The sequence below is a fragment of the Panulirus ornatus genome, chromosome 57, assembly GCF_036320965.1.
Source record: "Panulirus ornatus isolate Po-2019 chromosome 57, ASM3632096v1, whole genome shotgun sequence".
NCBI classification, from domain to species: domain Eukaryota; kingdom Metazoa; phylum Arthropoda; class Malacostraca; order Decapoda; family Palinuridae; genus Panulirus; species Panulirus ornatus.
The window spans coordinates 10,386,299-10,413,479 of NC_092280.1; the positions used below are offsets into that span (position 1 = coordinate 10,386,299).

General features: G+C 41.3%; 1 protein-coding gene across 1 annotated transcript in view; it reads right to left on the reverse strand.

The window, feature by feature from the left end:
* LOC139766162 (uncharacterized) overlaps window positions 1-24,215 on the reverse strand; it is a 37,300-nt gene extending 13,085 nt beyond the window's left edge. Inside the window, exon 1 of the mRNA XM_071694432.1 lies at window positions 23,952-24,215. Within this exon, the coding sequence (XP_071550533.1) occupies window positions 23,952-24,167 (216 nt within the window). The 5' untranslated portion in view covers window positions 24,168-24,215. The remainder of the gene's footprint in view (window positions 1-23,951) is intronic.
* Window positions 24,216-27,181: the final 2,966 nt, after the last annotated feature.

A 27,181-nucleotide genomic window follows, 5' to 3' on the forward strand; every position in this document is an offset into this window, starting at 1 on the left:
CAAGTCAATTGGGAGGTAGGTTTGAATGGAGAAAAACTGGAGAAAATAAAGTGTTTTAGATATCTGGGAGTGGATCTGGCAGCGGATGGAACAATGGAAGCGGAAGTGAATCATAAGGTGGGGGAGGGGGCGAAAATTCTGGGAGCCTTGATGAATGTTTGGAAGTCGAGAATATTATCTCGGAAAGCAGAAATGGGTATGTTTGAAGGAATAGTGGTTCCAACAATGTTGTATGGTTGCGAGGCGTGGGCTATGGATAGGGTTGTGCGCAGTAGGGTGGATGCGCTGGAAATGAGATGTTTGAGGACAATATGTGGTGTGAGGTGGTTTGATCGAGTAAGTAATGTAAGGGTAAGTGAGATGTGTAGAAATAAAAAGAGTGTGGTTGAGAGAGCATAAGAGGGTGCTTTGAAATGGATTGTTCACATGGAGAGAATGAGTGAAGAATGATTGTCCAAGAGGATATATGTGTCAGAGGTGGAGGGAACGAGGAGAAGTGGGAGACCAAATTGGAGGTGGAAAGATGGAGTGAAAAAGATTTTGAGTGATCGGGGCCTGAACATGCAGGAGGGTGAAAGACGTGCAAGGAATAGAGTGAATTGGAACGATGTGGTATACCGGGGTCGACGTGCTGTCAATGGATTGAACTTGGGCATGTGAAGCGTCTGGGGTAAACTATGGAAAGTTTTGTAGGGCCTGGATGTGGAAAGGGAGCTGTGGTTTCGGTGCATTACTACTTGACAGCTAGAGACTAAGTGTGAACGAATGGGGCCTTTGTTGTCTTATCCTAGCGCTACCGTATCGCACATATGACGGGGGAGGGGGTTGTTATTCCATGTGTGCGAGGTGGCGATGGGAATAGATAAAGGGAGACAGTATGAATTATGTACATGTGTATATATGTATATGTCTGTGTACGTATATATATATATATATATATATATATATATATATATATATATATATATATATATATATATATATATATATATATATATATATATATATATATATATATATATATATATATATATATATATATATATATATATATATATATACACAGACATATACATATATACACATGTACATAATTCATACTTACTGCCTTTATTTATTCCCGTCGCCACCCCGCCATACATGAAATGACAACCCCCTTCCCCCAGCGCTTGGAAAAATAAACTAAGGCCACATTCGTTCACACTTAGTCTCTAGCAGTCATGAATAATGCACCGAAACCACAGCTCCCTTTCCACATCGAGGCCCCACAAAACTTTCCATTGTTTACCCAGACGCTTCACATGCCCTGGTTCAATCCAGTGACATCATGTCGATCTCGGTATACCACATCGTTCCAATTTACTCTATTCCTTGCACGCCTTTCACCCTCCTGCATGTTCAGGCCTCAAAATCTTTTCCACCCAGTCTTTCCACTCCCTCACATCTCGTTCCCTCCACCTCTGACACATATATCCTTTTGGTCAATCTTTCCTCACTCATTCTCTCCATGAGACCAAACCATTTCAAAACACCCTCTTTTTCTCTGTCAACCACACTCTTATTTTATTACCACACACCTCACTTACCCTTTCATTACTGACTCGATCAAACCACCTCACACAACATATTGTCCTCAAACATCTTATTTCCAAGACATCCATCCTCCTCCGCACAACTCTGTCTATAGCCCACACCTCCCAACCATATAACATTGTAGGAACCACTATTCCTTCAAACACCCATTTTTGCTTTCCGAGATAATGTTCTCGCCTTCCACACATTTTTCAACTCTCCCAGAACTTTCGCCCCCTCTTCCACCCTGTGACTCACTTCCACTTCCATGGTTCCATTCGCTGCCAAAATCCACTCCCAGATATCTAAAACACTTCACTTTCTCCAGTTTTTCTCCATTCAAAATTACCTTCCCATTGATTTGTTCCTCAACCCTACTGTACCTAGTAACCTTGCTCTTATTCATATTTACTCTCAGCTTTCTTCTTCCATAAACTTTAGCAAACTCAGTCACTGCTTCTCCAGTTTCTCACCCGAATCAGCCACCAGCGCTGTATCATTAGCGAACGACAACTGACTCACCTCCCAAGCTCTCTCATCCACAACAGACTGCATACTTGCCCCTCTCTCCAAAACTCTTGCATTCACCTCCATCACAGCCCCATCCATAAACAAATTGAATAACCATGGAGACATCACACACCCCTGCCGCAAACCGACATTCACTGAGAATCAATCACTTTCCTCTCTTCCTACTCGTACACATGCCTTACATCCTCGATAAAAACTTTTCATTGCTTGTAACAACTTGCCTCCCACACCATATATTCTTAATAACTTCCACAGAGCATCTCTATCAACTCAATCATATGCCTTCTCCAGATCTTTAAGTGCTACATACTAATTCATTTGTTTTTGTAAGTATTTCTCACATACATTCTTCAAAGCAAACACCAGATCCTCATATCCTCTACCACTTCTGAAACCACACTGCTCTTCCCCAATCTGATGCTCTGTACATGCCTTCACCCTCTCAATCAATACCCTCCCATATAATTTACCAGGAATACTCAACAAACTTATACCTCTGTAATTTGAGCACTCACTCTTATCCCCTTTGCCTTTGTACAATGTCACTATGCACGCATTCCGCAAATTCTCAGGCAACTCACGATGAGTCATATATATATCAAATATCCTTACCAACCAGTCCACAACACAAGTCACGCCATTTCTCAATAGACATGATCCCATCGTCTTGCGCTCTTTATTTACCTCCTTCCAAAGCATATTTTTATTCTCCCTAAAATTTAATGATGCTCTCTCACCCCAACTCTCGTTTGCCCTCTTTTTGAACTCTTTTTCACCTCTTGCACCTTTCTCTTGACCTTCTGCCGCTTTCTTTTATATCTCCCATTCATTTGAACTATTTTCCTGCAAAACATGTCCAAATGCCTCTCTCTTCTTTTTTACTAATAATCTTATTTCTTCATACCACCACTCACTACCCTTTCTCATCTACCCACTTCCCACACTTCTCATGCCACAAGCATCTTTTGCGCAAACCATCACTGCTTCCCTAAATACATCCAATTCCTCCCCCACTTCCCTTACGTCCTTTGCTCTCACGTTTTTCTATTCTGCACTCAGTCTCTCCTGTTACTTCCTCACACAAGTCTCCTTCCCAAGCTCACTTACTCTCACCAATCTCTTCACCCCAATATTCTCTCTTCTTTTCTGAGAGCCTGTACCAATGTTCACCTTCGCCTCCGCAAGATAATGATCAGATATCCCTCCAGTTGCACCTCTCAGCACATTAACATCCAAAAGTCTCTCTTTCGTGCGCCTATCAATTAACACGTAATCCAATAAGGCTCTCTGGTTATATCTCATACTTACATATGTATACGTATGTATATCTCTCTTTCTAAACCAGGTATTCCCAATCACCAGTCCTTTTTCAGCACACAAATCTACAAGCTCTTCACCATTTCCATTTACAACACTGGTTGGGAATACCTGGTTTAAAAAGACAGATATACATAAGTATAAGCTTGTAAGTAGGAGATATAACCAGAGAGCGCTATCGGATTATGTGTTAACTGATAGGCGGGAAAGAGAGACTTTTGGATGTTAATGTGCTGAGAGATATAGCTGGAGGGATGTTTGATCATTGTCTTGTGGAGACGAAGGTTAAGATTTGTAGAGGTTTTTAGAAAAGAAGAGAGGATGTTGCGGTGAAGAGAGTGGTGAGAGTAAGTGAGCTTGGGAAGGAGACTTCTGTGAGGAAGTAGCAGGAGAGATTGAGTGCAGAATGGAAAAAGGTGAGAGCAAAGGACGTAAGGGGAATGAGGGAGAAACAGAATATATCTGGTGAAGCAGTGATGGCTTGAGCAAAAGATGCTTGTGGCATGAGAAACGTGGGAGGTGGACATATTTAAAAGGGTAGTGAGCAGTGGAATAAAGAAGTAAGATTATTAGGGAAAGAGAAGAGAGAAGCATTTGGACGATTTTTGCAAACGAATAGTGCAAATGACTGGGAGGTGTATAAAAAAAAAGAGGCAGGAGGTCAAGAGATAGGTGCAATAGGCGAATTAGAGCGCAAATGAGAGTAGGGATAAGAGAGTATCATCAGACTTTGGGAAGAATGAAAAGATGTTTTGGAAGGAGGAAAATAAAGTGCGTAAGACAAGAGAACAAATGGGAACATCGGTGAAGGGGGCTAATAGGGAGGTAATAAAAAGTTATGGAGATATGAGGAGATGGAGTGAGTATTTTGAAGGTTTGTTGAATGTGTTAGATGATAGAGTTGCAGATATAGGGTGATTTGGTCGAGGTGGTGTGCGAAGTGATAGTGTTAGGGAAATTGATTTGATAAACTGAGAAGAGGTAGTAAAAGCTTTGTGGAAGATGAAAGCCCTGCAAGGCAGCGGGATTGAATGGTATTTCAGTGGAATTCATTAAAAAAGGGGATGACTGTTTTATGACTGGTTGATAAGGATATTTAATGTATGTAGGACTCATGATGAGGTGCCTGAGGATTTGCGGAATGCAATTATAGTGCCATTTTTCAAAGGCAAAGGGGATAAAGGTGAGTGTTCAAAATATAGAGGTATAAGTTTGTTGAGTATTCCTGGTAAATTGTATGGGAGGGTATTCATTGAGAGGGTGAAAGCATAACCAGAGCATCAGATTGATGAAGAGCAGTGTAGTTTCAGAAGTGGTAGAGGATGTGTGTATCAGGTGTTTGCTTTGAAGAATATATGTGAGATATACTTAGAAAAGCAAATGGGTTTGTATGTAGCATTTATGGATCTGGAGAAGGCGTATGATAGAGTTAATAGAGATGCTCTGTGGAAGGTATTAAGAATATATGGTGGGGGAAGCAAGTTGTTAGAAGCAGTGCAAATTTTCATCGAGGATGTAAGGCATGTGTACGAGTAGGAAGAGGGGAAAGTGATTGTTTCTCAGTGAATGTCGGTTTGGGGCAGGGGTGCGTGACGTCTCCATGGTTCTTTAATTTGATTATAGATGGGTTTGTTAGGGAGGTGAATGGAAGAGTTTTGGGGAGAGGGGCAAGTATGCAGTCTGTTGTGGATGAGATGACTTGGGTAGTGATTTAGTTTTTGTTCGCTGATGACACAGCGCTGGTGGCTGAATCGGGTGAGGAACTAAAGAAAAAAGGAAGGAAGGAAGTATAATGTTTTGGATATCTGGGAGTGGTTTTGGCAGCGGATGGACCCATTGAAGCGGAAGTGAGTCACAGGGTGGGGGAGGGGGCGAAAGTTCTGAGAGCGTTGAAAAATGTGTGGAAGGCGAGAACATTATCTCGGAAGGCAAAAATGGGTATGTTTGAAGGGATAGTGGTTTCAGTAAGGTTATATGGTTGCGAGACGTGTGCTATAGATAGAGTTGTACGGAGGAGGTGGATGTGTTAGAAATGAGATGTTTGAGGACAATATGTGGTGTGAGGTGGTTTGATCGAGTAAGTAATGAAAGGGTAAGAGAGTGTTGTAATAAAAAGAGTGTATTTGTGAGAGCGAAACAGGGTGTTTTGAAATGGCTTCATCATATGGAGAGAATGAGTGAGGAAAGATTGACAAAGAGGATATATGTGTCAGAGTTGGAGGGAACGAGGAGATGTGGGAGACCAAATTAGAGGTAGAAAGATAGAGTGAAAAAGATTTTGAGCGATCGGGCCCTGAACATGCTGGAGGGTGAAAGGAGTGCAAGGAATAAAGTGAATTGGAACGATGTGGAATACCGGGGTCGATGTGCTGTCAATGGATTGAAGCAGGGCATGTGAAGTGTTTTTTTGTGGGCCCTGTATATGGAAAGGGAGATGTGGTTTCGGTGCATTACACATGACAGCGAGAGACTGAGTGTGACCGAATGTGGCCTTTTTTTGTCTTTTCGAAGCGCTACCTCGCGCCTACGGGTGGAGAGGGGGGTACCATTTCATGTGTGGCGGGGTGGCGGCGGCAATGGATGAAGGCAGCATATACGAATATGTACATGTATACATATGTATATGTCTGTGTATGTATATGTATATGCATATGTTGAAAAGTATCGGTATATATATATATATATATATATATATATATATATATATATATATACATATATATATATATATATATATATATATATATATATATATATATATATATATATATATATATATATATATATATATATATATATATATATATATATAATCTTTTTTTTTTTTTGCTTTGTCGCTGTCTCCAGCGTTTGCGAGGTAGCGCAAGGAAACAGACGAAAGAAATGGCCCAACCCACCCCATACACATGTATATACATACGTCCACACATGCAAATATACATACCTACACAGCTTTCCATGGTTTACCCCAGACGCTTCACATGCCCTGATTCAATCCACTGCCAGCACGTCAACCCCGGTATACCATATCGATCCAAATCACTCTATTCCTTGCCCTCCTTTCACCCTCCTGCATGTTCAGGCCCCGATCACACAAAATCTTTTTCACTCCATCTTTCCACCTCCAATTTGGTCTCCCACTTCTCCTCGTTCCCTCCACCTTCGACACATATATCCTCTTGGTCAATCTTTCCTCACTCATTCTCTCCATGTGCCAAAACCATTTCAAAACAACCTCTTCTGCTCTCTCAACCACGCTCTTTTTATTTCCACACATCTCTCTTACCTTTACGTTACTTACTCGATCAAACCACCTCACACCACACATTGTCCTCAAACATCTCATTTCCAGCACATCCATCCTCCTGCGCACAACTCTATCCATAGCCCACGCCTCGCAACCATACAACATTGTTGGAACCACTATTCCTTCACACATACCCATTTTTGCTTTCCGAGATAATGTTCTCGACTTCCACACATTCTTCAAGGCTCCCAGAATTTTCGCCCCCTCCCCCACCCTATGATCCACTTCCGCTTCCATGGTTCCATCCGCTGCCAGATCCACTCCCAGATATCTAAAACACTTTACTTCCTCCAGTTTTTCTCCATTCAAACTTACCTCCCAATTGACTTGACCCTCAACCCTACTGTACCTAATAACCTTGCTCTTATTCACATTTACTCTTAACTTTCTTCTTTCACACACTTTACCAAACTCAGTCACCAGCTTCTTCAGTTTCTCACATGAATCAGTCACCAGCGCTCTATCATCAGCGAACAACAACTGACTCACTTCCCAAGCTCTCTCATCCCCAACAGACTTCATACTTGTCCCTTTTTCCAAAACTCTTGCATTCACCTCCCTAACAACCCCATCCATAAACAAATTAAACAACCATGGAGACATCACACACCCCTGCCGCAAACCTAAATTCACTGAGAACCAATCTCTTTCCTCTCTTCCTACACGTACGCATGCCTTACATCCTCGATAAAAACTTTTCACTGCTTCTAACAACTTGCCTCCCACACCATATATTCTTAATACCTTCCAAAGAGCATCTCTATCAACTCTATCATATGCCGTCTCCAGATCCATGAATGCTACATACAAAACCATTTGCTTTTCTAAGTATTTCTCACATACATTCTTCAAAGGAAACACCTGATCCACACATCCTCTACCACTTCTGAAACCACACTGCTCTTCCCCAATCTGATGCTCTGTACATGCCTTCACCCTCTCAATCAATACCCTCCCATATAATTTAGAGGAATACTCAACAAACTTATACCTCTGAATTTTGAGCAATCACTCTTATCCCCTTTGCCTTTGTACATTGGCACTATGCACGCATTCCGCCAATCCTCAGGCACCTCACCATGAGTCATACATACATTAAATAACCTTACCAACCAGTCAATAACACAGTCATCCCCCTTTTTGATAAATTCCACTGCAGTACCATCCAAACCTGCTGCCTTGCCGGCTTTCATCTTCCGCAAAGCTTTTACTACCTCTTCTCTGTTTACCAAATCATTTTCCCTAACCCTCTCACTTTGCACACCACCTCGACCAAAACACCCTATATCAGCCACTCTATTATGAAACACTTTCAACAAACCTTCAAAATACTCACTCCACCTCCTTCTCACATCACCACTACTTGTTATAACCTCCCCATTTGCGCCCTTCACTGAAGTTCCCATTTGTTCCCTTGTCTTACGCATTTTATTTACCTCCTTCCAGAACATCTTTTTATTCTCCCTAAAATTTAATGATACTCTCTCACCACAACTCTCATTTGCCCTCTTTTTCACCTCTTGCACCTTTCTCTTGAACTCCTGTCTCTTTCTCTTATACATCTCCCACTAAATTGCATTTTTTCTCTGCAAAAATCGTCCAAATGCCTGTCTCTCCTCTTCCACTAATAATCTTACTTCTTCATCCCACCACTCACTACCCTTTCTAATCAACCCACCTCCCACTCTTCTCATACCACAGGCATCTTTTGCGCAATCCATCACCGATTCCCTAAATACATCCCATTCCTCCCCCACTCCCCTTACTTCCATTGTTCTCACCTTTTTCCAGTCTGTACTCAGTCTCTCCTGGTACTTCCTGACACAAGTCTCCTTCCCAAGCTCACTTACTCTCACCACCCTCTTCACCCCAACATTCACTCTTCTTTTCTGAAAACCCATACAAATCTTCACCCTAGCCTCCACAAGATAATGATCAGACATCCCTCCAGTTGCACCTCTCAGCACATTAACATCCAAAAGTCTCTCTTTCGCGCTCCTGTCAACTAACACGTAATCCAATAACGCTCTCTGGCTATCTCTCCTACTTACATACGTATACTTAGTTATAACTCGCTTTTTAAACCAGGTATTCCCAATCACCAGTCCTTTTTCAGCACATAAATCTACAAACTCTTCACCATTTCCATTTACAACACTGAACACACCATGTATACCAATTATTCCCTCAACTGCCACATTACTCACCTTTGCATCCAAATCACCCATCACTATAACCCGGTCTCGTGCATCAAAACCACTAACACACTCATTCAGCTGCTCCCAAAACACTTGCCTCTCATGATCTTTCTTCTCATGCCCAGGTGCATATGCACCAATAATCACCCATCTCTCTCCATCAACTTTCAGTTTTACCCATATTAATCGAGAATTTACTTTCTTACATTCTATCACATACTCCCACAACTCCTGTTTCAGGAGTACTGCTACTCCTTCCCTTGCTCTTGTCCTCTCACTAACCCCTGACTTTACTCCCAAAACATTCCCAAACCACTCTTCCCCTTTACCCTTGAGCTTCGTTTCACTCAGAGCCAAAACATCCAGGTTCCTTTCCTCAGACATACTACCTATCTCTCCTTTTTTCACATCTTGGTTACATCCACACACATTTAGACACCCCAGTCTGAGCCTTCGAGGAGGATGAGCACTCACCGCGTTACTCCTTCTTCTGTTTCCCATATATATATATATATATATATATATATATATATATATATATATATATATATATATATATATATATATATATATATATATATATATATTTTTTTTTTATACAATTCGCCATTTCCCGCGTTTGCGAGGTAGCGTTAAGAACAGAGGACTGGGCCTTAGAGGGAAAATCCTCACCTGGCCCCCTTCTCTGTTCCTTCTTTTGGAAAATCAAAAAAAAAAAACGAGAGGGGAGGATTTCCAGCCACCCGCTCCCTCCCCTTTTAGTCGCCTTCTACGACATGCAGGGAATACGTGGGAAGTATTCTTTCTCCCCTATCCCCAGGGATAATATATATATATATATTTGGTCGAGGTGGTGTGCAAAGTGAGAGGGTTAGGGAAAATGATTTGGTAAACAGAGAAGAGGTAGTAAAAGCTTTGCGGAAGATGAAAGCCGGCAAGGCAGCAGGTTTGGATGGTATTGCAGTGGAATTTATTAAAAAAGGGGGTGACTGTATTGTTGACTGGTTGGTAAGGTTATTTAATGTATGTATGACTCATGGTGAGGTGCCTGAGGATTGGCGGAATGCGTGCATAGTGCCATTGTACAAAGGCAAAGGGGATAAGAGTAAGTGCTCAAATTACAGAGGTATAAGTTTGTTGAGTATTCCTGGTAAATTATATGGGAGGGTATTGATTGAGAGGGTGAAGGCATGTACAGAGCATCAGATTGGGGAAGAGCAGTGTGGTTTCAGAAGTAGTAGAGGATGTTTGGATCAGGTGTTTGCTTTGAAGAATGTATGTGAGAAATACTTAGAAAAGCAAATGGATTTGTATGTAGCATTTATGGATCTGGAGAAGGCATATGATAGAGTTGATAGAGATGCTCTGTGGAAGGTATTAAGGATATATGGTGTGGGAGGCAAGTTGTTAGAAGCAGTGAAAAGTTTTTATCGAGGATGTAAGGCATGTGTACGTGTATGAAGATAGGAAAGTGATTGGTTCTCAGTCAATGTAGGTTTGCGCAGGGGTGTGTGATGTCTCCATGGTTGTTTAATTTGTTTATGGATGGGATTCTTAGGGAGGTGAATGCAAGAGTTTTGGAAAGAGGGGCAAGTATGAAGTCTGTGGGGGATGAGAGAGCTTGGGAAGTGAGTCAGTTGTTGTTCGCTGATGATACAGCGCTGGTGGCTGATTCATGTGAGAACCTGCAGAAGCTGGTGACTGACTTTGGTAAAGTGTGTGAAAGAAGAAAGTTAAGAGTAAATGTGAATAAGAGCAAGGTTATTAGGTACAGTAGGGTTGAGGGTCAAGTCATTTGGGAGGTGAGTTTTAATGGAGAAAAACTGGAGGAAGTGAAGTGTTTTAGATATCTGGGAGTGGATCTGTCAGCGGATGGAACCATGGAAGCGGAAGTGGATCATAGGGTGGGGGAGGGGGCGAACATTCTGGGAGCCTTGAAGAATGTGTGGAAGTCGAGAACATTATCTCGGAAAGCAAAAATGGGTATGTTTGAAGGAATAGTGGTTCCAACAATGTTGTATGGTTGCGAGGCGTGGGCTATGGATAGAGTTGTGCGCAGGAGGATGGATGTGCTGGAAATGAGATGTTTGAGGACAATATGTGGTGTGAGGTGGTTTGATCGAGTAAGTAACGTAAGGGTAAGAGAGATGTATGGAAATAAAAAGAGCGTGGTTGAGAGAGCAGAAGAGGGTGTTTTGAAATGGTTTGGGCACATGGAGAGAATGAGTGAGGAAAGATTGACCAAGAGGATATATGTGTCGGAGGTGGAGGGAACGAGGAGAAGAGGGAGACCAAATTGGAGGTGGAAAGATGGAGTGAAGAAGATTTTGTGTGATCGGGGCCTGAACATGCAGGAGGGTGAAAGGAGGGGAAGGAATAGAGTGAATTGGAGCGATGTGGTATACCGGGGTTGACGTGCTTTCAGTGGATTGAATCAGGGCATGTGAAGCGTCTGGGGTAAAGCATGGAAAGCTGTGTAGGTATGTATATTTGCGTGTGTGGACGTATGTATATACATGTGTATGGGCGTGGGTTGGGCCTTTTCTTTCGTCTGTTTCCTTGCGCTACCTCGCAAACGCGGGAGACAGCCACAAAGCATAAAAAAAAAAAAAAATATATATATATATATATATATATATATATATATATATATATATATATATATATATATATATATATATATGTATGTATATATATATATATATATATATATATATATATATATATATATATATATATATATATATATATTTTTTTTTTTTTTCCTTGCTTTGCCGCTGTCTCCCGTGTTTGCGAGGTAGCGCAAGGAAACAGACGTAAGAAATGGCCCAACCCACCCCCATACACATGTATATACATACGCCCACACACGCAAATATACATACCTACACAGCTTTCCTTGGTTTACCCCAGACGCTTCACATGCCCTGATTCAATCCACTGACAGCTGTCAACCCCGGTATACCACATCGATCTAATTCACTCTATTCCTTGCACTCCTTTCACCCTCATGCATGTTCAGGCCCCGATCACACAAAATCTTTTTCACTCCATCTTTCCACCTCCAATTTGGTCTCCCACTTCTCCTCGTTCCCTGCACCCCCGACACATATATCCTCTTGGTCAATCTTTCCTCACTCATTCTCTCCATGTGCCCAAACCATTTCAAAACACCCTCTTCTGCTCTCTCAACCACGCTCTTTTTATTTCCACACATCTCTCTTACCCTTACGTTACTTAATCAAACCACCTCACACCACACATTGTCCTCAAACATCTCATTTCCAGCCCATCCATCATCCTGCGCACAACTCTATCGACAGCCCACGCCTCGCAACCATACAACATTGTTGGAACCACTATTCCTTCAAACATACCCATTTTTGCTATGCGAAATAATGTTCTCGACTTCCACACATTTTTCAAGGCTCCCAGAATTTTCGCCCCCTCCCTCACCCTATGATTTCACTTCCGCTTCCATGGATCCATCCGCTGCCAGATCCACTTCCAGATATCTAAAACACTTTACGTCCTCCAGTTTTTCTCCATTCAAACTTACCTCCCAATTAACTTGACCCTCAACCCTACTGTACCTAAAAACCTTGCTCTTATTCACATTTACTCTTAACTTTCTTCTTTCACACACTTTACCAAACTCAGTCACCAGCTTCTGCAGTTTCTCACATGAATCAGCCACCAGCGCTGTATCATCAGCGAACAACAACTGACTCACTTCCCAAGCTCTCTCATCCCAACAGACTTCATACTTGTCCCTTTTTCCAAAACTCTTGCATTCACCTCCCTAACAACCCCATCCATAAACAAATTAAACAACCATTGAGACATCATACACCCCTGCCGGGGAAACCTACATTCACTGAGAACCAATCACTTTCCTCTCTTCCTACACGTACACATGCCTTACATCCTCCATAAAAACTTTTAAGTGCTTCTAACAACTTGCCTCCCACACCATATATTCTTAATACCTTCCAAAGAGCATCTCTATCAACTCTATCATATGCCTTCTCCAGATCCATAAATGCTACATAAAAATCCATTTGCTTTTTTTAAGTATTTCTCACATATATTTTTCAAAGCAAACACCTGATCCACACATCCTCTACCACTTCTGAAACCACACTGCTCTTCCCCAATCTGATGCTCTGTACATGCCTTCACCCTCTCAATCAATACCCTCCCATATAATTTACGAGGAATACTCAACAAACTTATACCTATGGAATCTGAGCACTTACTATTATCCCCTTTGCCTTTGTACAATGGCACTATGCACGCATTCCGCCAATCCTCAGGAACCTCACCATGAGTCATACATACATTAAACAACCTTATCAACCAGTCAATGATACGGTCACCCCCTGTTTTAATAAATTCCACTTCAATACCATCCAAACCTGCTGCCTTGCCGGCTTTCATATTCCACAAAGCTTTTACTACCTCTTCTCTGTTTACCGAATCATTTTCCCTAACCCTCTCGCTTTGCACACCACCTCGACCAAAACACCCTATATCTGCCACTCTATCATCAAACACATTCAACAAACCTTCAAAATACTCACTCCATCTCCTTCTCACATCACCACTACTTGTTATAACCTCCCCATTTACGCCCTTCACTGAAGTTCCCATTTGCTCCCTTGTCTTACGCACTTTATTTACCTCCTTCCAGAACATCTTTTTATTCTCCCTAAAATTTAATGATACTCTCTCAACCCAACTCTCATTTGCCCTCTTTTTCACCTCTTGCACCTTTCTCTTGACCTCCTGTCTCTTTCTTTTATACATCTCCCACTCAATTGCATTTTTTCCCTGCAAAAATCGTCCAAATGCCTGTCTCTTCTCTTTCACTAATAATCTTACTTCTTCATCCCACCACTCACTACCCTTTCTAATCAACCCACCTCCCACTCTTCTCATGCCACAAGCATCTTTTGAGCAATCCATCACTGATTCCTTAAATACATCCCCTTCCTCCCCTACTCCCCTTACTTCCATTGTTCTCACCTTTTTCCATTCTGTACTCAGTCCCTCCTGGTACTTCCTGACAGAAGTCTCCTTCCCAAGCTCACTTACTCTCACCACCCTCTTCACCCCAACATTCACTCTTCTTTTCTGAAAACCCATACAAATCTTCACCCTAGCCTCCACAAGATAATGATCAGACATCCCTCCAGTTGCACCTCAGCACATTAACATCCAAAAGTCTCTCTTTCGCGCGCCTGTCAATTAACACGTAATCCAATAACGCTCTCTGGCCATCTCCCTATATATATATATATATATATATATATATATATATATATCTTTTCTTTTCTTTCATACTATTCGCCATTTCCCGCATTAGCGAGGTAGCGTTAAGAACAGAGGACTGGGCCTTAGAGGGAATATCCTCACCTGGCCCCCTTCTCTGTTCCTTCTTTTGGAAAATTGAAAAAAAAAAAACGAGAGGGGAGGATTTCCAGCCACCCGCTCCCTCCCCTTTTAGTCGCCTTCTACGACACGCAGGGAATACGTGGGAAGTATTCTTTCTCCCCTATCCCCAGGGATAATATATATATATATATATATATATATATATATATATATATATATATCCCTGGGGATAGGGGAGAAAGAATTCTTCCCACGTATTCCCTGCGTGTCGTAGAAGGCGACTAAAAGGGGAAGGGAGCGGGGGGCTGGAAATCCTCCCCTCTCATTTATTTTTTTCCAAAAGAAGGAACAGAGAAGGGGGCCAGGTGAGGATATTCCCTCAAAGGCCCAGTCCTCTGTTCTTAGCGCTACCTCGCTAATGCGGGAAATGGCAAATAGTATAAAAGAAAGAAATATATATATATATATATATATATATATATATATTTTTTTTTTTTTTTTTTTTTATACTTTGTCGCTGTCTCCCGCGTTTGCGAGGTAGCGCAAGGAAACAGACGAAAGAAATGGCCCCCCCCCCCCCATACACATTTACATACACACGTCCACACACGCAAATATACATACCTACACAGCTTTCCATGGTTTACCCCAGACGCTTCACATGCCTTGATTCAATCCACTGACAGCACGTCAACCCCTGCATACCACATCGCTCCAATTCACTCTATTCCTTGCCCTCCTTTCACCCTCCTGCATGTTCAGGCCCCGATCACACAAAATCTTTTTCACTCCATCTTTCCACCTCCAATTTGGTCTCCCTCTTCTCCTCGTTCCCTCCACCTCCGACACATATATCCTCTTGGTCAATCTTTCCTCACTCATTCTCTCCATGTGCCCAAACCATTTCAAAACACCCTCTTCTGCTCTCTCAACCACGCTCTTTTTATTTCCACACATCTCTCTTACCCTTACGTTACTTACTCGATCAAACCACCTCACACCACACATTGTCCTCAAACATCTCATTTCCAGCACATCCATCCTCCTGCGCACAACTCTATCCATAGCCCACGCCTCGCAACCATACAACATTGTTGGAACCACTATTCCTTCAAACATACCCATTTTTGCTTTCCGAGATAATGTTCTCGACTTCCACACATTTTTCAAGGCTCCCAAAATTTTCGCCCCCTCCCCCACCCTATGATCCACTTCCGCTTCCATGGTTCCATCCGCTGACAGATCCACTCCCAGATATCTAAAACACTTCACTTCCTCCAGTTTTTCTCCATTCAAACTCACCTCCCAATTGACTTGACCCTCAACCCTACTGTACCTAATAACCTTGCTCTTATTCACATTTACTCTTAACTTTCTTCTTCCACACACTTTACCAAACTCAGTCACCAGCTTCTGCAGTTTCTCACATGAATCAGCCACCAGCGCTGTATCATCAGCGAACAACAACTGACTCACTTCCCAAGCTCTCTCATCCCCAACAGACTTCATACTTGCCCCTCTTTCCAAGACTCTTGCATTTACCTCCCTAACAACCCCATCCATAAACAAATTAAACAACCATGGAGACATCACACACCCCTGCCGCAAACCTACATTCACTGAGAACCAATCACTTTCCTCTCTTCCTACACGTACACATGCCTTACATCCTCGATAAAAACTTTTCACTGCTTCTAACAACTTGCCTCCCACACCATATATTCTTAATACCTTCCACAGAGCATCTCTATCAACTCTATCATATGCCTTCTCCAGATCCATAAATGCTACATACAAATCCATTTGCTTTTCTAAGTATTTCTCACATACATTCTTCAAAGCAAACACCTGATCCACACATCCTCTACCACTTCTGAAACCACACTGCTCTTCCCCAATCTGATGCTCTGTACATGCCTTCACCCTCTCAATCAATACCCTCCCATATAATTTACCAGGAATACTCAACAAACTTATACCTCTGTAATTTGAGCACTCACTCTTATCCCCTTTGCCTTTGTACAATGGCACTATGCACGCATTCCGCCAATCCTCAGGCACCTCACCATGAGTCATACATACATTAAATAACCTTACCAACCAGTCAACAATACAGTCACCCCCTTTTTTAATAAATTCCACTGCAATACCATCCAAACCTGCTGCCTTGCCGGCTTTCATCTTCCGCAAAGCTTTTACTACCTCTTCTCTGTTTACCAAATCATTTTCCCTAACCCTCTCACTTTGCACACCACCTCGACCCAAACATCCTATATCTGCCACTCTGTCATCAGACACATTCAACAAACCTTCAAATACTCATTCCATCTCCTTCTCACATCACCACTACTTGTTATCACCTCCCCATTTACGCCCTTCACTGAAGTTCCCATTTGCTCCCTTGTCTTACGCACTTTATTTACCTCCTTCCAGAACATCTTTTTATTCTCCCTAAAATATACTGATAGTCTCTCACCCCAACTCTCATTTGCCCTTTTTTTCACCTCTTGCACCTTTCTCTTGACCTCCTGTCTCTTTCTTTTATACTTCTCCCACTCAATTGCATTTTTTCCCTGCAAAAATCGTCCATATGCCTCTCTCTTCTCTTTCACTAATACTCTTACTTCTTCATCCCACCACTCACTACCCTTTCTAAACAGCCCACCTCCCACTCTTCTCATGCCACAAGCATCTTTTGCGCAATCCATCACTGATTCCCTAAATACATCCCATTCCTCCCCCACTCCCCTTACTTCCATTGTTCTCACCTTTTTCCATTCTGTACACAGTCTCTCCTGATACTTCTTCACACAGGTCTCCTTCCCAAGCTCACTTACTCTCACCACCTTCTTCACCCCAACATTCACTCTTCTTTTCTGAAAACCCATACTAATCTTCACCTTAGCCTCCACAAGATAATGATCAGACATCCCTCCAGTTGCACCTCTCAGTACATTGACATCCAAAAGTCTCTCTTTCGCACGCCTGTCAATTAACACGTAATCCAATAACGCTCTCTGGCCATCTCTCCTACTTACATAAGTATACTTATGTATATCTCGCTTTTTAAACCAGGTATTCCCAATCATCAGTCCTTTTTCAGCACATAAATCTACAAGCTCTTCACCATTTCCATTTACAACACTGAACACCCCATGCATACCAATTATTCCCTCAACTGCCACATTACTCACCTTTGCATTCAAATCACCCATCACTATAACCCGGTCTCGTGCATCAAAACCGCTAACACACTCATTTAGCTGCTCCCAAAACACTTGCCTCTCATGATCTTTCTTCTCATGCCCAGGTGCATATGCACCAATAATCACCCACCTCTCTCCATCAACTTTCAATTTTACCCATATTAATCGAGAATTTACTTTCTTACATTCTATCACATACTCCCACAACTCCTGTTTCAGGAGTATTGCTACTCCTTCCCTTGCTCTTGTCCTCTCACTAACCTCTGACTTCACTCCCCAGACATTTCCAAACCACTCTTCCCCTTTACCCTTGAGCTTCGTTTCACTCAGAGCCAAAACATCCAGGTTCCTTTCCTCAAACTTACTACCTATCTCTCCTTTTTTCACATCTTGGTTACATCCACACACATTTAGGCATCCCACTCTGAGCCTTCGAGGAGGATGAGCACTCCCCGCGTGACTCCTTCTTCTGTTTCCCATTTTAGAAAGTTAATATATATATATATATATATATATATATATATATATATATATATATATATATATATATATATATATATATATATATATATATATATATATATATATATATATATATATATATATATATATATATATATATATATAAATATATATATATGTATATATATATGTTTCTTTTCTTTCTTATAAACTATTCGCCTTTTCCCGCGTTAGCGAAGTAGCGTTAAAAACAGAGGACTGGGCCTTTTTTTGGAATATCCTCAACTGGCCCCCTCTGTTCCATCTTTTGGAAAATTTAAAAATAACGAGAGGGGAGGATTTCCAGCCCACCGCTCCCTCCCTTTTTAGTCGCCTTCTATGACACGCAGGGAATATGTGGGAAGTATTCTTAATCCCCTATACCAAGGGATAATATATATATATATATATATATATATATATATATATATATATATATATATATATATATATATATATATATATATATATATATATATATATATATATGTATATGTATATTTCTTTTTTCTTTCTTTTCTTTCAAACTATTCGCCATTTCCTGCGTTAGCGAGGTAGCGTTAAGAACAGAGAACTGGGCCTTTGAGGGAATATCCTCACCTGGCCCCCTTCTCTGTTCCTTCTTTTGGAAAATTAAAAAAAAAAAAAAAATAATGAGAGGGGAGGATTTCCAGCCCCTCGCTCCCTCCCCTTTTAGTCGCCTTCTACGACACGCAGGGAATACGTGGGAAGTATTCTTTGTCCCCTATCCCCTATATATATATATATATATATATATATATATATATATATATATATATATATATATATATATATATATATATATATATATATATATATATATATATATCCCCGGGGATAGGAAAGAAAGAATACTTCCCACGCATTCCTCACGTGTCGTAGAAGGCGACTAATGGTTACGGGAGCCGGGGGCCAGAAAACCTCCCCTCCTTGTATTGTAGCTTTCTAACAGGGGAAATAGAAAAAGGAATCACGCGGGGAGTGCTCATCCTCCTCGAAGACTCAGATTGGGGTGTCTAAATATGTGTGGATGTAACCAAGATGAGAGAAAAGGAGAGATAGGTATCATGTTTAAGGAAAGGAACCTGGATGTTTTGGCTCTGAGTGAAACGAAGCTAAAGGGTGAAGGGGAAGAGTGGTTTGGGAATGTCTTGGGAGTAAAGTCAGGGGTTAATGAGAGGACAAGAGCAAGGGAAGGAGTAGCCACTACTCCTGAAACAGGAGTTGTGGGAGTATGTGCTAGAGGTAAGAAAGTAAATTCTAAATTGATATGGGTAAAACTGAAAGTTGATGGAGAGAGATGGGTGGTTATTAGTGCATATGCACCTGGGCATGAGAAGAAATATTATAAGAGGCAAGTGATTTGGGAGGAGATGAATGAGTGTGTTAGTGCTTTTGATGCACAAGACCGGGTTATAGTGATGGGGATTTGAACGCAAAGGTGAGTAATGCGGCAGTTGAGGGATTAATTGGTATACATGGGGTGCTCAGTGTTGTAAATGGAAATGGTGAAGAGCTTGTAGATTTATGTGCTGAAAAAGGACTGGTGATTGGGAATACCTGGTTTAATAAGTGAGATATACATAAGTATACGTATGTAAGTAGGATAGATGGCCAGAGAGTGTTATTGGATTACGTATTAATTGATAGGTGCGTGAAAGAGAGACTTTTGAATGTAAATATGCTGAGAGGTGCAACTGGAGGGATGTCTGGTCATTATTTTGAGGAGGCGAAGGTGAAGATTTGTAGGGGTTCTCCAAAAAGAAGAGAGAATGTTTGGGTGAAGAGAGTGGTGAGAGTAAGTGAGCTTGGGAAGGAGACATGTGTGAGGAAGTACCAGGAGAGTACAGAATAGAAAAAGGTGAGAACAAAGGAGGTACGTTGAGTGGGGGAGGAATGGGATGTATGTAGGGAAGCAGTGATGTCTTGCGCAAAAGATGCTTGTGGCATGAGAAGTGTGGGAGGTGGGTTGATTAGAAAGGGTAGAGAGTGGTGGGATGAAGTAAGAGTATTAGTGAAAGAGTAGAGAGAGGCATTTGGAAGATTTTTGCAGGGAAAAAATGCATATGAGTGGGAGATGTATAAAAGAAAGAGGCGGGAGGTCAAGAGAAAGGTGCAAGAGGTGAAAAAGAGGGCAAATGAGAGTTGGGGTGAGAGAGTATCATTAAATTTTAGGGAGAATAAAAAGATGTTTTGGAAGGATGCAAATAAAGTGAGTAAGAGAAGGGAGCAAATAGGAACTTCAGTGAAAGGGGATAATGGGGAAGTGAAAATAAGTAGTGTTGATGTGAGAAGGAGATGGAGTGAGTATTTTGAAGGTTTGTTGAATGTGTTTGATGATAGAGTGGCAGATATAGGGTGTTTTGGTTGAGGTGGTGTGCAAAGTGAGAGGGATAGGGAAAAAGATTTGGTAAACAGAGAGGAGGTAGTAAAAGCTTCGTGGAAGATGAAAGCCGGCAAGGCAGCAGGTTTGGATGGTGTGGCACTGGAATTTATTAAAAAAGGGGGTGACTGTATTGTTGACTGGTTGGTAAGGTTATTTAATGTATGTATGATTCATGGTGAGGTGCCTGAGGATTGGCGGAATGCTTGCATAGTGCCATTGTACAAAGACAAAGGGGATAAGAGTGAGTGCTCAAATTACAAAGGTATAAGTTTGTGTAGTATTCCTGGTAAATTATATGGGAGGGGATTGATTGAGAGGGTGAAGACATGTACAGAGCATCAGATTGGGGAAGAGTAGTTTGGTTTCAGAAGTGGTAGAGGATGTGTGGGTGAGATGTTTGCTTTGAAGAATGTATGTGAGAAATACTTAAAATAGCAAATGAATTTTTATGTAGCATTTATGGATCTGGAGAAAGCATATGATAGAGTTGATAGAGATGCTCTGTGGAAGGTACTAAGAATATATGGTGTGGGAGGCAAGTTGTTAGAAGCAGTGAAAAGTTTTTATCGAGGATGTAAGGTATGTGTACGTATATGAAGGGAGGAAAGTGATTGGTTCTCAGTGAATGTAGGGGTGCGGGAGGGGTGTTTGATGTCTCCATGGTTGTTTAATTTGTTTATGGATGGGGTTGTTAGGGAGGTGAATGCAAGAGTTTTGGAAAGAGGGGCAAGTATGCAGTCTGTTGTGGATGAGAGAGCTTTGGAAGTGAGTCAGTTGTTGTTCGCTGATAATACAGCGCTGGTGGCTGATTCATGTGAGAAACTGTAGAAGCTGGTGACTGAGTTAGGTAAAGTGTGTGAAAGAAGAAAGTTAAGAGTAGATGTGAATAAGAACAAGGTTATTAGGTACAGTAGGGTTGAGGGTCAAGTCAACTGGGAGGTAAGTTTGAATAGAGAAAAACTGGAGGAAGTAAAGTGTTTTAGATATCTGAGAGTGAATCTGGCAGCGGCTGGAACCATGGAAGCGGAAGTGAATCATAGGGAGGGGGAGGGGGCGAAAATTGTGGGAGCCTTGTAGAATGTTTTTGAAGTCGAAAACATTATCTCGGAAAGCAAAAATGGGTATGTTTGAAGGAATAGTGGTTCCAACAATGTTGTATGGTTGCGAGGCGTGGGCTATGGATAGAGTTGTGCGGAGGAGAATGGATGTGCTGGAAATGAGATGTTTGAGGACAATGTGTGGTGTGAGGTGGTTTGATCGAGTGAGTAATGTAAGGGTAAGAGAGATGTGTGGAAATCAAAAGTGTGGTTGAGAGAGCAGAAGAGGGTGTTTTGAAATGATTTGGTCACATGGAGAGAATGAGTGAAGAAAGATTGACCAAGAGGATATATATGTCAGAGTTGGAGGGAATTAGGAGAAGTGGGAGGCCAAATTGGAGGTGGAAAGATGGAGTGAAACAGATTTTGAGTGATCGGGGCCTGAACATGCAGGAGGGTGAATGGCGTGGAAGGAATAGAGTGAATTGGAACGATATGGTATACCGGGGTCGACGTGCTGTCAGTGGATTGACCCAGGGTATGTGAAGCGTCTGGGGTAAACCATGGAAAGTTCTTTAGGTCCTGGATGTGGAAAGGGAGTCGTGGTTTCGGTGCATTATTACATGACAGCTAGAGACTGAGTGTGAACAAATGTGGCCTTTGTTGTCTTTTCCTAGCGCTACCTATATATATCCCTGGGGATAGGGGAGAAAGAATACTTCCCACGTATTCCCTGCGTGTCGTAGAAGGCGACTAAAAGGGGAGGGAGCGGGGGGCTGGAAATCCTCCCCTCTCAATTTTTTTTAATTTTCCAAAAGAAGGAACAGAGAAGGGGGCCAGTTCTCTGTTCTTAACGCTACCTCGCTAACGCGGGAAATGGCGAATAGTTTGAAAAAAATATATATATATATATGGGAGCTGAGCCCAAACCTCCCAGTGACAGCAAGAATCTTTTAGTTCTCCCTTTTACTAATAATTTCACTTTGCTTCCCATGTTGCTTAAATCCTTTAATGTAAATGTTGCCTTTAGCAACAATAATACTTTAAAGAATATCCTAATTAGGAATTCACCAGATAATTCTCTTGGTTGCATTTATAAAGTTCCTTGTGGTAACTGTGATAAATTTTATGTTGGTCATACTGGTAAGGATCTTTCTGTTAGACTTAAGCAACATAAATATAGTATAATATGAATATAGTATAGTATGAACGGGACAAGAATCAAATGCCTTGTTTAATCACGTTAAAAACTATGATCATTGTATTGACTGGAGTAACGCCATCTCAGTTGTTATCTCTAACTCTATTACCAAGAGAAATATCATTGAATCTTCTATTATCAACTACATAAAGAATTATAATCTTAATATTAGTGATGGTCTATACAAATTAGATAACTTTATTGTTGATATGATTTGTAAAATTTTAAGTTTATGAACGCTCATTGTATGTTTTGCACAATCACATGTTTACCAAATGGCGTCCTAGCTTCGTCTCTTCGATGTATATCAACTGACTGTTATATTTCTCTCTTGTGTCTCCCCTGATGATGTGATTATTACACGAAAGTGCACTTGGGAACTTTTCGTGTTTCATTTTCCCCGTGGACTCATAGGAGTATGTATGTATGTATGTGTATACGCATATGTATATGTATACATGGATGTATATGAGTGGATGGGTCTTTCCTCGTGTTTCCTGGCGCTGCCGCACCAACATGATTATATATTACTCCAGGTCAAATTTCCCTGAAAGAGTCCTGGTGTTACCCAAGACCTTGCTAAAGGCTGCCGCAGCAAGTGAGTGTAGAGTGACGAAGCTAGACTCCCGGTGGTAAAGCCTTTTCAAATGTGACTTTTCACTATCGTGTAAGCTCGAGCAGGCGGAGTCAGGTAACACCCAAGTAATATTCTTGTATGCCACAGTATTTCTAGAACTATACTGTTTAGAACACACAAGATAATATTCTTCTATGCCGCAGTGATTCGAGAATCATACTATGTAGAACACACAAGAGAAGATGATATTCTTATATCCCAAAATGGTATCTAGAACACACAGGAGAAGATATTCTTGTGTGCCACAGTATATCTAGGAACATATCATCTTGAATACACAAGATGATATTGTTCTATGCTACAGAATTTCTCGAACCATACTACCTACAACACACAAGAGAAGATGATATTCCTGTGTGCCACAGTTTCTCTAGAAACATACTATACAGAGCACGTAGTACCACTGGTAAGAACCAGAATGTGTCCACTTCCCAGAGAGGCTTGAATGATGTGTACAGATTCTCATCTGAGAGAATTTCTTGTCTTATTATGTGTCTTTGCTTTGGAATATTGCATCTAGAATGATAGTACGATAAACTAAACAAACTGTATCAATAACTTTCATATCACATCGGCGTCGTGAAAGATAAACATCGTGTTAAATAAAAGAAATAACAAAGGCTGTAATTAGATCACTGACCTGTTGCTTTTTATACTGAAGGCAGTAGTACTGAAGAATCTCTGTATCATGTGTCCTTGTATTTCCAGCAGAAGTGGCTGACACAGTAAAGAACAGGCTGGATACCAGCAGTGGCCAGAGATGAATATGATAAATCAGTATACTGCGCTGACTTAACAGCGGATTAACAATGAAGTTATCAGCCCGACCAGTATGCTGCGGACTGAATAGAAGCATTAAAGACACTGGCCGCTCGGATGTTGTAAATAACACACGAGCTGTGATGCCACTGTTCACAGAAGCGAGTACATCCGCTGGCATCGCGAGGCAGGCTGGCCAACCATAAAATATACTGATGTTACTGAGGCCACAAGATGCGCCGGAGGAGACGTTAAACCAACCCAACCAGAGAAGAGAAATTTACAGAAATGGGAAAAAGAGGTGCTCAAGGGGAGAAACGAGTAGAAGATATCAAAAACTGAGGAAAAGACTATTAAGTAAAAGAAAAAAGAAATGAGAGATGAGGTGAGAAGGGCGTAAGGAAGCTGAGGAAATGGTCAAGGTCATAAATTGTCAAAGAGACCATGCTGACCTTTAGTTCAGAACAGGATGCGGGAGGAGATTAGATGAAGGGTGAGAGAAGACACTGCTGAATTATGTGAATCGTGCCAGCAGAGAACTGGGAGTATGGAGAATACTTGAATCAAGGGGATATGGAATATAGTACACACTGATACTCGTGTGCATTGTCAACAGGCAAGATGAGGAATCCGTAAAGTTTTGTTGTGAGGAGAGACAGAGCAGGTCTTTCGTCGTGTTGTTTTCTGCTTCTGTGGTGCAAGAGTCCAACTGTCGGGACGAAGAACCACCTCAAATCGGAGCCTGCCTTGTCTACAACCTACTGACAAGGAGGGTATAAGATGGTTCGCGCATCAGTTCAACACTCTTAAGTCATGAGGGCAGTACTTCCCCGGAAGGCTGCTGTCCACATTCTAAGGACATGGAGGGTGTCAGATGGTTCCGAGCATCACTTCAACGCTCCTGCGTCAGGAGGGTAGTACTTCCCTAGGCGGCTGCTGTCTACATTAGCTCGTTCAACATGAAGGTTAAACACTAACTACAAATCACTGAAGAATATTTGCTTGAGTAAATGTGTGTTTACCTTTACCTACTATTGTTTATTTTTAGTTGAACTTGAACAGCTTCCTAGACGCCGTCACGAATGTAGTAATACTGTGGCAGTATATAGCTAGAACGATATTTTGGTAATCTAGAAAAAAAGTTATGCCGTTAATGACATATCAACAACGAGGGCGATATCGTCATTTTTAACGCACTCTAAATCTTTTGAAAATAAAAAAAAGAAAGAAAAATGTGGAAATGCTGGTTAGAGAAGAAATAAACAAAAAAAAAAAGAAAAGTGGAAACAGCTAGGTTGAGACGAAAGGGCGAGGATTTACGCTCTTGCATGTTACGATCCCAACGACCTTCAACTATAGTGGGTCTTGACCACTTAACACACTAGCCTTGGATCATTTCCCGAAATGATTGTTTTGTTCAATACTTCAGCCATGTAACTAGGTCAGGATCACTGAAAATGCTCATCAAACAATCAAAAACAATATATTGAAAATAATAAATTACAAATTGAAACTCGAATACAAGATAGACACTGACGGACCCTTTTATTACTTTTAGAATGCTTATTACTGTTTTTATTCGTGGGTAATAAGTGTTTTTTCTGATTGAGTATATCTAAAATGTCTAGAATATTGGCTATTATTATCATGAAGATTTGCTTTTGCGCTTAGGACGGTGAGATTTTGAAGTTTACCTATTTTTCAGAACATTTCAGATAGATTGAGTAGGTGATACACAAGTTTCTGAAAGTTTCCAGGAATATAGATAGTAATCAGAGGGGGAGGAGGACATTGTAGATCCAGAGTACAATTTCAGAGTTGAGGAGAGAAACCCTGACTGCTCTTATTAAAAAGACCTCAACATCTTGATCAAACCTTTCGCCCACTCCCCACCCAATGATTCACTTCCGCTTCCATGGTTCCATCCGCTGCCAAATCCACTCCCAGATATCTAAAACACTTCACTTCCTCCATTTTTACTCAATTCAAACTTACCTCCCAATTGACACTATATGTATATATATATATATATATATATATATATATATATATATATATATATATATATATATATATATATATATATATATATATATATATATATATATATTTTTTTTTTTTTTTTTTTTTTTTATACTTTGTCGCTGTCTCCCGCGTTTGCGAGGTAGCGCAAGGAAACAGACGAAAGAAATGGCCCCACCCCCCCCCCCATACACAAGTATATACACACGTCCACACACGCAAATATACATACCTACACAGCTCTCCATGGTTTACCCCAGACGCTTCACATGCCCTGATTCAATCCACTGACAGCACGTCAACCCCGGCATACCACATCGCTCCAATTCACTCTATTCCTTGCCCTCCTTTCACCCTCCTGCATGTTCAGGCCCCGATCACACAAAATCTTTTTCACTCCATCTTTCCACCTCCAATTTGGTCTCCCACTTCTCCTCGTTCCCTCCACCTCCGACACATATATCCTCTTGGTCAATCTTTCCTCACTCATTCTCTCCATGTGCCCAAACCACTTCAAAACACCCTCTTCTGCTCTCTCAACCACGCTCTTTCTATTTCCACACATCTCTCTCACCCTTACGTTACTTAATCGATCAAACCACCTCACACCACACATTGTCCTCAAACATCTCATTTCCAGCACATCCATCCTCCTGCGCACAACTCTATCCATAGCCCACGCCTCGCAACCATACAACATTGTTGGAACCACTATTCCTTCAAACATACCCATTTTTGCTTTTCCTAGATAATGTTCTCGACTTCCACACATATATACATAAATATATATATATATATATATATATATATATATATATATATATATATATATATATATATATATTTCATTTTTCTTTTTTTTGCCGCTGTCTCCCGCGTTTGCGAAGTAGCGCAAGGAAACAGACGAAAGAAATGGCCCAACCCACCCCCATACACATGTATATGCATACGTCCACACACGCAAATATACATACCTACACAGCTTTCCATGGTTTACCCCAGACGCTTAACATGCCCTGATTCAATCCACTGACAGCACGTCAACCCCGGTATACCACATCGATCCAATTCACTCTATTCCTTGCCCTC